The 14,347-nt window shown below is 43.6% G+C and overlaps 1 protein-coding gene across 2 annotated transcripts in view; it reads right to left on the reverse strand.

Annotated features, from left to right (window-relative positions):
- LOC135555651 (myoferlin-like) overlaps positions 1-14,347 on the reverse strand; it is a 56,678-nt gene that overhangs the window by 19,689 nt on the left and 22,642 nt on the right. For both annotated transcript variants that reach the window (XM_064988274.1, XM_064988275.1), the window contains 13 exons: positions 12,990-13,114; positions 12,303-12,416; positions 11,659-11,836; positions 10,551-10,675; positions 10,336-10,445; positions 8,691-8,883; positions 8,259-8,414; positions 4,744-4,875; positions 4,444-4,607; positions 3,054-3,168; positions 2,088-2,190; positions 1,661-1,800; positions 974-1,138 (listed from right to left, as the gene is read on the reverse strand). In XM_064988274.1, the coding sequence (XP_064844346.1) occupies positions 974-1,138; positions 1,661-1,800; positions 2,088-2,190; positions 3,054-3,168; positions 4,444-4,607; positions 4,744-4,875; positions 8,259-8,414; positions 8,691-8,883; positions 10,336-10,445; positions 10,551-10,675; positions 11,659-11,836; positions 12,303-12,416; positions 12,990-13,114 (1,820 nt within the window). The remainder of the gene's footprint in view (positions 1-973; positions 1,139-1,660; positions 1,801-2,087; positions 2,191-3,053; positions 3,169-4,443; positions 4,608-4,743; positions 4,876-8,258; positions 8,415-8,690; positions 8,884-10,335; positions 10,446-10,550; positions 10,676-11,658; positions 11,837-12,302; positions 12,417-12,989; positions 13,115-14,347) is intronic.

Below are 14,347 nucleotides of genomic sequence, written 5' to 3' on the forward strand. Positions count from 1 at the left end.
AAGATTTTAAATTATTGGACCCTGCTGGAGCTATAACGATATTGCTTAAATCTATCCAATCCTCTTGTATCTCCATACGTGTCAAGGGACTAGGGGTTTGGGTTTGTTTCGGGATAGGGCCCATGATGGTACAGCAGCACAAATAGCACACCACCGTGAATAAATAAATAGGGCATGAGTCAACTCTTGATCTAATCTCTGCCTTTTGAGTGCGTTGCCAACCAGGATCACTGGGCAGGAAGGAGCAGATGGAGGAGAATAATGAGAGGATATTATAATCAAGATAACACACTAAAAGGCACTTTGCCAAATCCCATTTTATTATCATGGACTAGGTTTCCCAAAGCCTTTTGATGGGTTCTGACTTTTAGATATGAAATACACGTATTCATGTCACTGAGCGAGAGAGGGGAATGAATAATGTTTACACTCTGTCAGGATATGTTGTTGTTAGCCATCAGGGATCCTATGATAGGAGAAGAGACACAGTCTGGTACAAGTCATCATGACAGCCGTGAGTTGGGGAGGTCAGGTTAGATGAAGCGAGGAAGAACATAAATGACTCATCTTCTAGGAAGCAACAGAGGTGGATTGGCTGTTCCGATGTGTAACACGGGGCTCAGTAGAAATGGTTAAATACCAGTGCTTGTGTGAATATGTTCCCTGTCTTACGCAGCTGTATGACCCAGTGGGTGAAAAAATGAGCTTCAATAAGCGTCTGTGAGTTTTTTAATCTAGAACCTAACACTTTGTAACTAAAGTAGTACTTTATTTGTCTCCACAACCCTGTCACACAGCTGAGAGAGCAACAATTATAAAATTGATGATTGATAGTCAATCTTCTGCCCGTGAAAAAACAACATTTGTAAAATGAAGCACTTTTGATGTACTTTGATGTGTGGCTTGAGAGTCTCCTTTAAGTCTAGCCATGCTGTGTAGTCAAATGTTTTTGAACTCAGAAGAAGTTACTAACCAGTGCCCCCTCCAGTCTGAAGATGGCTGATGCTCCTATCCCATCTGACGGAGCCATCTTGCGTCTCCAGCGGCGACGGCGGAATGTGTCAGATGAACGCTCCTTCCTGTGGAACTTCCAGCCAATCAAGGACGAGTATTCCCAGCCTTCGCCGGGATCCCACCTCTGTAGAGCCAACAGCGAGGCAGTGGGCAGTGTGTAAGAACTAGAACTTTAGCACTTGAAATTGACATACAGACACACACATGCTTCCACTCTACCCTGCACACTAAACATTTTCCTCCTCTCTTCTTCTATAACCTCTTCCTTCTCCTCCATCCTCCTTTCCCTTCTTCTCCTCCTCCTTCCCCTCCTCCTTCCCCTTCTCCTTACTCTTCCTCCTTTTCCTCTTCCTACTCTTCCTCCTTCCCCTCCTCTACCTCTTCTATAACCTCTTCCTTCTCCTCCATCCTCCTTTCCCTTCTTCTCCTCCTTCTTCCCCTCCTCCCTCCTTCTTCCCCTTCCTCTTCCATTTCTTCTTCCTCCTTTTCCTCTTCCTTCTCCTACCCTCCTCTTCCTGCTCTTCCTCCCTTACCTCCTCATCTTCCTTCTCCTTCTCCTCCTCTTCTTTCAACTCCTCCTCTTCCTTCTCCCTCCCCTTCCTCCTTCTCCTCCTCCCTCCGCTTCTCTTCTTCCTCCTCCGCTCACCTCAGGTGCTGCTTTAGTGTCTGCTATTTTCCTGCGTGGCCGTAAGAGTCTCTTCCTGCGGTGTATGTGGTACATCTTCTCTGCTGCTCCCCAGGACTTGGGCTTGTCATCGGGGGGAATGGTGACGCCATACTCCCAACCTGGTATACAACACACACAGTGACAAACAGTATACAGAGTCAGAGGACATTCAGCTTTATACTGTAGTATCATATTGGTTATAATAGGTCAAGTCAAAATGCAGTACAGAAGAGGTGTATTAATTAAATTGTATACAATACAGTGCCATATTGTTCTACATATGATAATGCAATCCTTAAACAATATTGATTGTTTGATTGAAACAAGTATACACCAGTACATTATAAAATCAATTCCAGTGTTATCATCTGGGTTATGAAGGAGGATAATTCCAGTGCTTCTTTACCTTTCTCATCCACAGCCCTGTTGCTGTCGAAGCTCCAGTCATCCTCCCACTTCCAGCCAGCAGGACACTCTATCTCCCCTGGACTCTGGCTCTTCTGCCCATTCTACACAGAACAGTCACAGTCAGTCACTTCCAACATTACACAGTGGCTGTATGTCAACATGTGACAATGACACCACATTACAACATCAAAACAATACAGAGACACACTGTTTCTAAAAGTAGGGAAGTAGCACTCTATTTTCCCCTCTGGGTATTCTGTGTGGGAGGGATTGATTCACATTGGTTTCTAGTCTCCTATCAAGTATTTAACTCAGCCTCTCTATATATGGGATTCATTGAAACAAGCACGATTGTGGTAAAAGGTAGCTGTCTGTGTAAACTCCCCGACATCAAAACAATAGGCATCACAGTTTGAAAACATCAAGGCTACGCAGCTTAGCCTGAAATCCAGATCTGTTTTCATTCCTAGTACTCGGTGTCATATGCCAAACAGTCTGGACATTTGGCAATTTCAACATTCAATATCCAGAATTTTAAGAACAACTATAAATACTGTTATTAAAAAACAACTTTTATTTTATTTTTAGCTACAATTCTTGGCATGACAAGGAGAGACAAAAAGTGGAATGGTACCCAGGCTATATGCAGCTCTCTTGACAAGGGAAACATGACTTAAAACAAGACAGTGAGTGATATGTGCATAAAAGTAATCCATGGAAGAGCACCTGTCGCTACTTAGTCTAGTAGATCAAATTGCATAGGAAACAGACTAAATGGCTTCAGTTCCGTTGGCCTCTTTTCGTAAGAAAATGCAGAATTAATGTGACACTGAGGGGTCAGCTTAACTTCTCAGTGTTACATATTTCTTCCCTCTTCCCTCTTGTAGATAGAGGGGTCTGAGTACAGGCGACAGGGTTGTCTCTAGCAATAGTGTGTGTATCTGTGTGTGTTGCTCTGTCTCACCACATCTGTGAAGGGGTCGGCAGCAGCCTTCCACTCCCCGCCAATGAAACGTGTCTCGTTCTGGTAGACTTCGTCTGTGAACTCTGTGTGCCCCGCGTCTGCTTCTGTTAGCAGGCTGAATAACACAGACACACACGTTTGTTTGACTATCCTTGTGTGGACCAAACAATTGATTCCCATTCAAAATCCTATTTTCCTTAACCCCTAACCCTAACCCTAACCTTAATCCAAACCCTAACCCTAACTCCTAAACCTAACCCTAATTGTAACCCTAACCCTAACCCATAAGCCTAAAATAGCCTTTTTCTTTGTGGGGACCGGCGAAATGTTCCCACTTGTCAAAATGTTCCTGGTTTTACTATCCCTGTGAGGACTTCTGGTCCCCACAAGGTGGGTAAAAACCAAACACAGACATACACATCACAAATAGCGGGCTTGATCCCACTAACCTATCGAGTACTGGCAGCTGGAGCTTAGACAAGGAATGCTCACCTCTAGTGGAAAGAAGGTAGGATTTAACCACTGATGAAATGTCTTGAAAAAGGTCAAATCAACCAAATCAATGAGGTAACTGTGTCTGGGGAAAGTTCAAATCAACGAGGTAACCGTATCTGGGGAAAAGTCAAATCAACCAAATCAACGAGGTAACCGTATCTGGGGAAAAGTCAAATCAACCAAATCAACGAGGTAACCGTATCTGGGGAAAAGTCAAATCAACCAAATCATTGAGGTAACTGTCTGGGGAAAGGTCAAATCAACCAAATCAATGAGGTAACTGTGTCTGGGGAAAGGTCAAATCAACCAAATCAATGAGGTAACCGTATCTGGGGAAAAGTCAAATCAACCAAATCATTGAGGTAACTGTCTGGGGAAAGGTCAAATCAACCAAATCAACGAGGTAACCGTATCTGGGGAAAAGTCAAATCAACCAAATCATTGAGGTAACTGTCTGGGGAAAGTTCAAATCAACGAGGTAACCGTATCTGGGGAAAAGTCAAATCAACCAAATCATTGAGGTAACTGTCTGGGGAAAGGTCAAATCAACCAAATCAATGAGGTAACTGTGTATGGGGAAAGGTCAAATCTATAGGAGTACTATGAGGGGGCTGATGTTGTGCACTCCTGACTCAGAGGCAAACAATGAGGACTTAGGTGGAGTGGATGAGGTGGAAATGGGACTATTGTGTACTGAGTACTATACTCAGTACTATGACTCTCTGCACATCAACAGAGACGAAAAGAGGATGATTCCTTAACCACAACCACAGACAATGCCAGACCAAGCTAGATTCGTGTGGGTGGGCTAGTCCAACTGAAAACCAACAATGAAAACAGGAAGTTTCTACTTAAATTCAATTATTTATAGCGCATGCCAACAGGTCACTCTCACCCTCTCTCGGGGTCGACGAACCACTCGCCTTCCCACTCCCACGCCCTGGGGGGCATGAAGCGCTCCTGTTTCAGCTTCACCTTCCCAGTCACGTCAGAGAACTTATGCCGGTACACCAACCCTGTGGTGCCCCATTTCCCAAACACCCGGGCCTGGTTCTCATACTGAGGGTGAAGAGCGTGAACGAGGGGGTGAAGGAAAAGAGATTCATCAGCATAGTAAAGACCAGCAAAAATACCAACTTTAGTACTGTAAAACAAAGCATTGCCACAAAACCCATGTGAATAACAATAACAATACCATTTCTGCGAACACACTGAAGGTTCCCTCTGAGAAGCTGTTGAACTTCTTCTCGTGGGCAGAGAGGCCCAGCCACATGTTGACACGGAGCTGGACAGGGATCTTCACGCCTTTGTTTTTGTCCATGGGGTACTGGCCGAAACAAACAAACAACACAACTAAATACTATACATCGGGGTTGAGCGGTACACAGATTTTCATATCTAGCACTAATCGGCGTTAGCTACCTTTAGCTAACCGGCTAATGTTTAAATTATATATTGAAATTATATATTGAAAATCCTACCTGGGTTATTTCGAAATACACTGGTATTTGGTACATACGGTGTATCGTCCAACCCTACTGTACATCACCTATGTGTCACGAGTCCGACCGAGGGTGGCTCCAATTCCCGGTCGGGTGGCGCTCGGCGTTCGTCGTTGCCGGCCTATTAGCTGCCACTGATTGTCTTTCCTCCCCCTCCTTGTATGTTTATTGTTAGCACCTGTTAGTGAGTCATTAGTTGGGCTTTATTAGACAGCCGGGCCGCCTGTTTCTTTGTGCGGGATGAATTATTGTGACCTTCGGTTATGTAGTAGAGGAACGTGTTTGTTCCTGGTCGTGTATTCTGCTGTACTGTTTTCGTCCCCCGTGTTTGGGGCATTTTGGTTTTGAGCACCCAGTGTTGCGTTAGTGCATTGAAGAGCACAGTATTGCACTCTCTGTTTCCTGCATCTAACTCCACACCCACGACATCCGGAGCATTACAGAATCCCGCACCATATTGAATGGAGTCGGCAGGAGCAGCAGTCAAACCTCTCCCATCGATGGAGGAACGGGTTCTCCACCACACCACCGTCCTCCATCGGATCGGATCTGCGATGGATCAAATGATGGAGAGAATGGACCGATGGGAGAGGAGTGGTCTCCTCTCTCCACCTTCGGCACCCCCGGCTCCGGACTCCCCATCTCCCGACTCCAACACCCTCCGTCTGACGCTACCGAGGGCTTATGATGGAGCGGCGGCGGGTTGCCAGGGGTTTTTACTTCAGCTGGAGCGATACCAGTTCACCGTCAGACCCACTCCCTCGGGAGCGGAGAGGGTGAGTGTCCTCATCTCCTGCTTCACGGGTCGTGCTCTGGAGTGGGCGAACGCAGTCTGGAATGGCCCAGACTCAGCGAAGGAGCACTACCCAGAGTTTGTTCCTGGCCGTGTGTTCTGCTGTACTATTTTCGTCCCCTGTGTTTGGGGGATTTTGGTTTTGAGCACCATGTGGTGCGTTAGTGCATTAAAGAGCACAGTATTGCACTCTCTGTTTCCTGCGTCTGACTCCACACCCACGACACCCGGAGCGTTACACTATGAAAACGCCAAGTAGCTAACTGCATGTTATCTCCAAATGTTTATGCCATATCTGAGGTTTAAACCAATGCGTTTAAACCGATCCGCCCCCTGGACTCTTCCTCTCTTCACACTCCGACAGACATTGTCATTGGACATTGACACAAAACTGATTGATTATGAGCCTCTTTCCTGCAGCGAGAAAAACTAGTTGAAAGGACATCAGTTTCTGATTATAATGACGTCTTTTCAACCAGTTTCACTTCAATATCCACTAACAATGTCTGTGGCATCAGTTTTAAGTCTCTGTACACCTTAGTAATAACTGCATGAAGACTGTCTTAGTCCTGCTGCACTATTCCTGTACTATTATCATACCACTATACCAGAGGTTGGCAATTAGATTCAGCAGCGGGGTGATTTTTTTCTGATTATCTTTTTTTTTTCAACACGGAGTGCCTGGATACAGCCCTTAGCCATGGTATATTGGCCATATACCACACCCCCTCGGGCCTTATTGCTTAATTATACCACTACTACTACTTAAACAAGTACTACTAATATTACTAATACTAGTGATAATAGTAGTAGCATGATCAGTAGTCTCTATTCTCCATCATATTACCTGCATTAAAACCTGATGGGGCTATGGGAAATACTGCCCCCTTTGGATGAATTGTGTGCCCAAAGTAAACTAAAAAAAAAACTGTCAAAAATTGCTAATATATGCATATAATAATTATTATTGAATAGAAAACACTCTAAAGCTTCTAAAACCGTTCAAATTATGTCTGTATGTAAAGCAGAACTCACAGGGCAGCCATTCTCCCAAACTCTCTCTCTCTCCTAAGAAAGTTGCTCCAACTTTGACGTCATCGCCCCCACCCTTCCCAACCAGCTACGGATCTGGGAACAGTTTCTATTTCTTCAGCGCGCTCCCGTCTTTCAATGAGACGTGCAACGGAGAAAATAGCACGAGCTTTGACTGCTTGGTGGGCAAAATACTGAGGTGTCACGAGTTTTCAGGAGCGCGCTCTGTGAAAACAGACTTTTTTTTCCAATCTGGTTGAAGAGAGTTCGTTATGTTTGATTTAATCGCCAATTGTTTTGTACGTTAAAAACATCCTAAAGCTTGATTCTGCACTTAGTTTGACCAGTTTAGTCGACATATAATATGTAAATTTGAAGTTTTGATGCGCAATTTTCGTGATCAGAAGTCCTTTTTGGGGTAATTCACCTGAAGATGTTAGCTTTTGCTAATACAAAGACACACCAACAGCAACCAAACGTTATATTAGGTAAGTATAACTCCTTCCACGGCATTCTTGTCGAAGACCATCAAAGGTAAGGGAATATTTATGTTATAAAATTGTATTTTTGTCGAATCCAACATAGTAGAGAAATAATGCTAATGGCTGAGCGCCGTCTCAGATTATTGAATAGTGAACGAATTCTGTAACGTTAAAAATAAATGTAACACAGCGTTTGCATTAAGAGGAAGTGTATCTTTCTAAATATATGTAGAACATGTATATTTAGTCAAAGTTTATTATGTTTATTGCTGTTATCTGGCGTTAGCTGCTGGAGATATTTATAATTTCTCCGGTCATTTCTGCTGCATTTTTTGAACATGGCTCAATGTAAATGGAGATTTATGGATATAAATTGCATATTATTGAAAAAAACATAAATGTACTGTGTAACATGTGCTATTACTGTCATCTGATGAAGATTTTCAAAAGGTTAGTGAATTATTTTTCTTTTAATCCTGCGTTTGTGATTGTGCTATTTTGCATAGCCATGTGGCTACATATTGTATGTTTCCCTAGTGGTGGTTTAACATAAATATGTGCTATGTTTTCGCTGTAAAACATTTTAAAATTCTGACATGCTGGGTAGATGTACAAGGTGTTTCATTTAAGCTATTGGACTTGTTAATGTGTGGAGGTTAAATATTTTTAAGAATATTTTTGCTTTCCCTGCGCCACCGTTTGGGCTGAAGGGGGGGGAGGGGTTCCTAGTTGGGAACCCGTAGCCCCATATGTTAAGATAGTATGGGTCATGCCGTAGAATTTGCCTACCATTATCATACTGCTACACTTACTACTACTACTACTACTACTACTACTACTACTACTACTACTACTACTACTACTATTATCACTAGTATCAGTCTGTTCTCCATCCTGGTACCTGCATGAAGATGGTCTGTGTCCTGCCACAGTATTTCCCACAGGCCTGCTCACTGTAGGTAGAGTAGAGGATCTGATTGGCTGGGAGACGGGCGTATGCCACCCTCCTCTCTCCACGCAGCATCCAGATCACCACGTCAGGCATACTGTTCTGGGGCTGAGGGAAGAGCGAAACACAGATTTGAAAGAGAGATTATTAAGAGATGGGCAGAGAGAGAGTTTTCCGTTTATAGTAGTAGAGAGAGAGAGAGACAATTCAATTCACAGGCTGGTACGTGTGCTCAGGGTTCAAATTGAGTGGGCTTGGCACTCCCATAACAAGTCAGGGCACCCTCAAAATAAGGGCACGCCCTTACTTTAAAGACATTCCAATAATCAATGTGCTATTGAACCCTGAATGTTGTGAGAATGTCAATGTCTTGTTGCTCCTGACCTCCTCTGCAAGCTGTTTCAGTCTCTCCAGCCAGTCCTCGATGTCTGTCAGAGTGGCTATAACGCCGGTGGCCTCCTCCTTCAAGCGTTTGGCCATCTCCCTGATGCTGGCCACCGCCGAATCACGCAGCTTCTTAATCTGGACGTCCAGAGCCGTCAGGTTGGGCCTGCCCTCAAGCTCTGGTACCTGAAAGCTATCAGAAGCTAGCATGAGGCTACAGAAACTATACTGAAGCTAGCAGAAGCTTTAACCTCTTACACTTATGGTGGCGCTATTTCATTTTTGGAAGAAAAACGTTCCCGTTTTAAACAAGATATTTTGTCACAAAAAGATGCTCGACTATGCATATAATTGCTACTGTTCGAAAGAAAACACTCTGACGTGTCCAGAAATACAAATATCTTCTCTGTGCGTGCCCTTTAACGTGAGCTTCAGGCAAAACCAAGATGACTTGGCATCCAGGAAATGACAAGGATTTTTGAGGCTCTGTCTTTCATGATCTCCTTATATGGCTGTGAACGCAAGAGGAATGAGTCTGCCCTTTCTGTCGTTTCCCCAAGGTGTCTGCAGCATTGTGACGTATTTGTAGGCAGATCGTTGGAAGATTGACCATAAGAGACCACATTTACCACGTGTCCGCCCGGTGTCCTGCGCCGAAATTGGTGCGCAAAAGTCACCTGCCAGTATTTTTCCATGGGGCACAGAGAGAGAAGCAAGCTTCCACGAACTGCATGTCAATGAAGAGATATGTGAAAAAACACCTTGAGGATTGATTCCAAACAACGTTTGCCATGTTTCGGTCGATATTATGTAGTTAATCCGGAAAAGTTTCACGTTGTAGGTGACTGCATTTTCGGTTCGTTTCGGTAGCCAGGCGCAATGTAGAAAACGGAACGATTTCTCCTACACACAGACGCTTTCAGGAAACACTGCGCATTTGGTATGTGGCTGGGAGTCTCCTCATTGAAAACATCAGAAGCTCTTCAAAGGTAAATGATTTTATTTATTTGGTTATCTGGCTTTTGTGAAAATGTTGCGTGCTACATGCTACACAAAATGCTATGCTAGCTTTGCATACTCTTACACAAATTAGTCAATTTCTATGGTTCAAAAGCATATTTTGAAAATCTGAGATGACAGTGTTGTTAAGAAAAGGCTAAGCTTGAGAGCAAACGCATTATTTTAATTTTATTTGCGATTTTCAGAAATCGTTAACGTTGCGTTATGCTAATGAGCCTGAGGCTTAGTCACAATCCCGGATCCGGGATGGGGAGTTTCAAGAGGTTAAAGCTAGAAGAACCTATATGACACTATAAGAACCTAGCATTAAGCAATCAAAACCTAGCATAAAGCTATCAGAAGCTAGGGTTCAACGATCAAAACGTATCACAAAGCTATCAGAACCTAGCATGAAACTATTACAACCTCACATTAACTAAAGAATGTGAAGCTAGGGTGAAGCTATCACAACCAAGCACAAAGCTACCAGAACCTAGCATGAAATTATCACAACCAAGCATTAAGTTATCAGAACATATCACAAAGCGATCTAAATCTAGCATGAAGTTAGGATAAGTTAGAAGGAAGCTAACAGAACCTAGCAAGAAACTATCATAAGCTGAGATATGATCGATGAATGTCTTACTTGCTCAGATCCTCAATCATGTGGTTGATGAGTTTGAGCCAGATCTCAGCCAAGCGCGCCTCTGAGGCTTTGGCAAGGATGGCTGTTCTCAAAGAAGTGAGGTTGGATTCCTGGAAGAAATGACAACAAAATAATAAAGTTGCAACAACTGAGAATTATCCCATGATTGGTTGATTTATTATTTGATTGGTCGATTTGTTGGAAGTGTTTCTCACCAGTCTGTCTGCGATGTAGAGGATGATGTTGACTGAATCCAATCGGTGGCTAATGTCTTCCCAGAAGGATGTGAGGATGACAACAGGTTTGGTGTCAGCCCAGGGCATGTAATAGTAGTGGTTACCTACAGGAGAAACAGAACCAAGTCATATCCAGGTCAAGCTGCAGAGTGGTACCTGTACAACTTGACAATTTTGTCCTGCTGTATGGGGATGTCTCTACTGCACTGGGAACAGCAATGCACTTTTGATAGGAATGAGAAGTATTCGGAAAGTATTCAGACCCCTTTATACTTTTCCCACAATTTGTTAGGTTACAGCCTTATTCTAACATTGATTAAATTGTTTTTTTTCCCACTCATCAATCTACACACAAAACCCCATAATGACAAAGCAAAAACAGGTTTCTGAATGTCCTTGAGTGCCCCAGCCAGAGCACGACTTGAACCCGACTGAACATCTCTGGAGAGCCCTGAAAATAGCTGTGCAGCAACACTCCCTATCCAACCTGACAGAGCTTGAGAGGATCTGCAGAGAAAATTGGGAGAAAGTCCTCAAATACAGCTAAGCCAACCTTGTAGCGTCCTACCCAAGAAGACACAAGGCTGTAGTCGCTGATAAATGTGCTCCAACAAAGTACTGAGTAAAGGGTCTGAATACTTATGTAAATGTGATATTTCCGTTTTTTCTTTTTAATAAATTAGCAAACATTTTCTGAAAACCTGTTTTCGCTTTGTCATTATGGGGTACTGTTTCTAGATTGCTGAGTAATTTGCTTTATTTTATCCATTTTAGAATAAGGCTGTAACGTAACAAAATGTGGAAAAAGTCAAAGGGTTTCAATACCTTCCGAAGGCACTGTATGTTTTCCTGTTTTCATATGCATGACTGTGTATAGTTGGTCTGCCTTGTGCCTTTAGAATTGCTAGATAAACAAACACATGCTCTCGGAGCATGGGTGCCAAAAAAAGCTTTATTTTGTAAACGTTCAGATATCTGGACTAATCCAGGTCTAATGTGTTGGCACTGGGCTGGAACAATAGCTAGCACACCAGGAGGGTACCCATCAGGACTGAAGAACACTGGTGTGAAGTCTAGGTTTTCTCACCGTCAAACACAGCACAGCTGTATTGGGTTGTGGATGCCAGTGGCATGCAGGTGGAGTCCAGCTTATTGCCGTAGTTGCCAATGCTGACCTCGAACTGGATTGGCTCACCGGGCTCCTGGAGCATGCAGGAGCTGTGGAACACATCACACAGCGAGAACTTCCTCCTCCGCTGGTACTTCTGAAAGCACAAACAAGAGGTCAGGGGTGCTTTATTCCATTGTACATTCATTAAAGGTGTGTTATTGCGGGACTAAAACAACATTGGATTTGGAAACACTGGTCTACACACAAGAAATCTGGATGGAGGGTAAACTTTTCCCTTCTAGCTTTCTCTGTATGCATTTCTCATCAGTTCTTCTCTATGTTTTGCAAGTTTCGTACCAGGGTTGGGGTCAATTGGAATTGAAGGAAGTCAATTCCGGAAGTAATTTGAATTACTTTTGAAGTAAATAGCTTCTACCTTACAGTTTTTTGAGAAGTTATGGAAATATGTGCCCTTTTTTAAATGATTGAACTGGAATTTCAAATTACTTCTTGATTTGACTGCCTTCAATTGGAATTGACACCATCCCTGTTTCAGACCTTTATTAATACATGAAGCAACAATATCCCAGCTATGACAGGGTCCCACCCTCTCTGTGTACCTGGGCCATCAGGATGTCATCACTGGAGATGTTGTCCAGCTTCCTGTCAGCTTTGCCATCCAGTTGAGTGGAGAGCTCGATGAGGACTCTGCCCCTGTAGGCCACCCCTTCACCCTGGTTGATAGACAGACAGACAGACAAAACAACACAGTGATACTGTAATTGTGTTGCTACACAAGATGTTCTTATCAACACAGGAAATTACTTGAGAAATTTATCCAAATTGAACTAGAACCGGACAATCTGGATTTGAGGAAGGGGAGTATGAAACGTGGCAATCCCACGTGTTTTACATTGAAGAGGGGGGGATACCTGTATGTTTTTATGTTTTATAGAATAGATAAGTTTGCCAAGAAACTCAGCAGAAAAGAGAATACTGATCTAAACCAGATGTTCCTTGCCTATATAAGCTAAAATGTATTTTTTGTCTAAGAGAGAGCAATGCTTGCTACGTCCAGAAAAGGTCTCCCCTGCACAGGTCACTATTGAATAAACCCTGGGTGAATGCTTAAAAGTTTTCTTGACTACAAGAGCTAATTTTCTACAACAATTTCAATTCTGAATCTTAATAATTACATGTTCCTGCGAGAGATGTGCATGTGAGATATGGAAATATTTACAATAAGAAATAACAAAACATCCTGCCAGAGCTGAAGCACTTGTCCTCAACCCCAGGGATGGTCTTACCTTGCCAAAGTTGAGTTCCTCGTACGGGTCTGGGAGGCCAGTGAACTCCCTGGGACTGCCGTACAGGTTTAGGTAGCAAGGCCCAAACGCTGGGAGGAAACCCACCTCTGCCTCCCCACTGCTCACTGAAATAAAAAGGCAGGTTCTCTTTGTGAAATGGTTTGAATTCATGTAATATTTACTCCAGTACAGTGTAAATGGCCTGGCGGCGAGACTCAAATGACGAGACTCAACAAAACAAATCAAATGTTATTGGTCGCGTGTACCTATTTTGCAGAGGTTATCGAAGAAGTGGTGAAATACTTATGTTTCAAGCTCCAACAGTGCAGTAATATCTAACAATACAAAACAATACAGACAAATACAAAACAATTTTAAAGAAAAAAATGTAGAAATATCAGAATGAGTCTGGAATAGAAATACACTGTATATACTGTATGTGTGTATACAATGGTGTGTATAGACGGTATGGACAGTATATGAATAGACAACGTGTGTACAGCAGTAGTTATACAGGATGAGCCTTGACTAGAATACAGTATACATATGAAGTGGGTGTTCAGTGTTCAAGTGACCTGTGTTCAATGACTATGTACATACAGTAGGCCAGCGGTCTCTAAGGTGCAGGCTAGAGTATAGGGTGGTAGCCGGGCTAGAAACAGTGACTAAGTACATACAGTATGCCAGCGGTCTCTAAGGTGCAGGCTAGAGTACAGGGTGGTAGCCGGGCTAGAAACAGTGACTAAGTACATACAGTAGGACCAGCGGTCTCTAAGGTGCAGGCTAGAGTACAGGGTGGTAGCCGGGCTAGAAACAGTGACTAAGTACATACAGTAGGCCAGCGGTCTCTAAGGTGCAGGCTAGAGTATATGGTGGTAGCTGGGCTAGAAACAGTGACTAAGTACATACAGTACATACAGTAGAAACAGTGGCCAGTAGGCAGCGGTCTCTAAGGTGCAGGCTAGAGTATAGGGTGGTAGCCGGGCTAGAAACAGTGACTAAGTACATACAGTAGGCCAGCGGTCTCTAAGGTGCAGGCTAGAGTACAGGGTGGTAGCTGGGCTAGAAACAGTGACTAAGTACATACAGTAGGCCAGCGGTCTCTAAGGTGCAGGCTAGAGTATAGGGTGGTAGCCGGGCTAGAAACAGTGACTAAGTACATACAGTAGGCCAGCGGTCTCTAAGGTGCAGGCTAGAGTATAGGGTGGTAGCCGGGCTAGAAACAGTGACTAAGTACATACAGTAGGCCAGCGGTCTCTAAGGTGCAGGCTAGAGTAGCCTAAGGTGCAGGCTAGAGTAAAGCTGGGCTAGAAACAGTGACTAAGTACATACAGTAGGCCAGCGGTCTCTAAGGTGCA

Source organism: Oncorhynchus masou, chromosome 15 (genome assembly GCF_036934945.1).
Source record: "Oncorhynchus masou masou isolate Uvic2021 chromosome 15, UVic_Omas_1.1, whole genome shotgun sequence".
Classification (NCBI taxonomy): domain Eukaryota; kingdom Metazoa; phylum Chordata; class Actinopteri; order Salmoniformes; family Salmonidae; genus Oncorhynchus; species Oncorhynchus masou.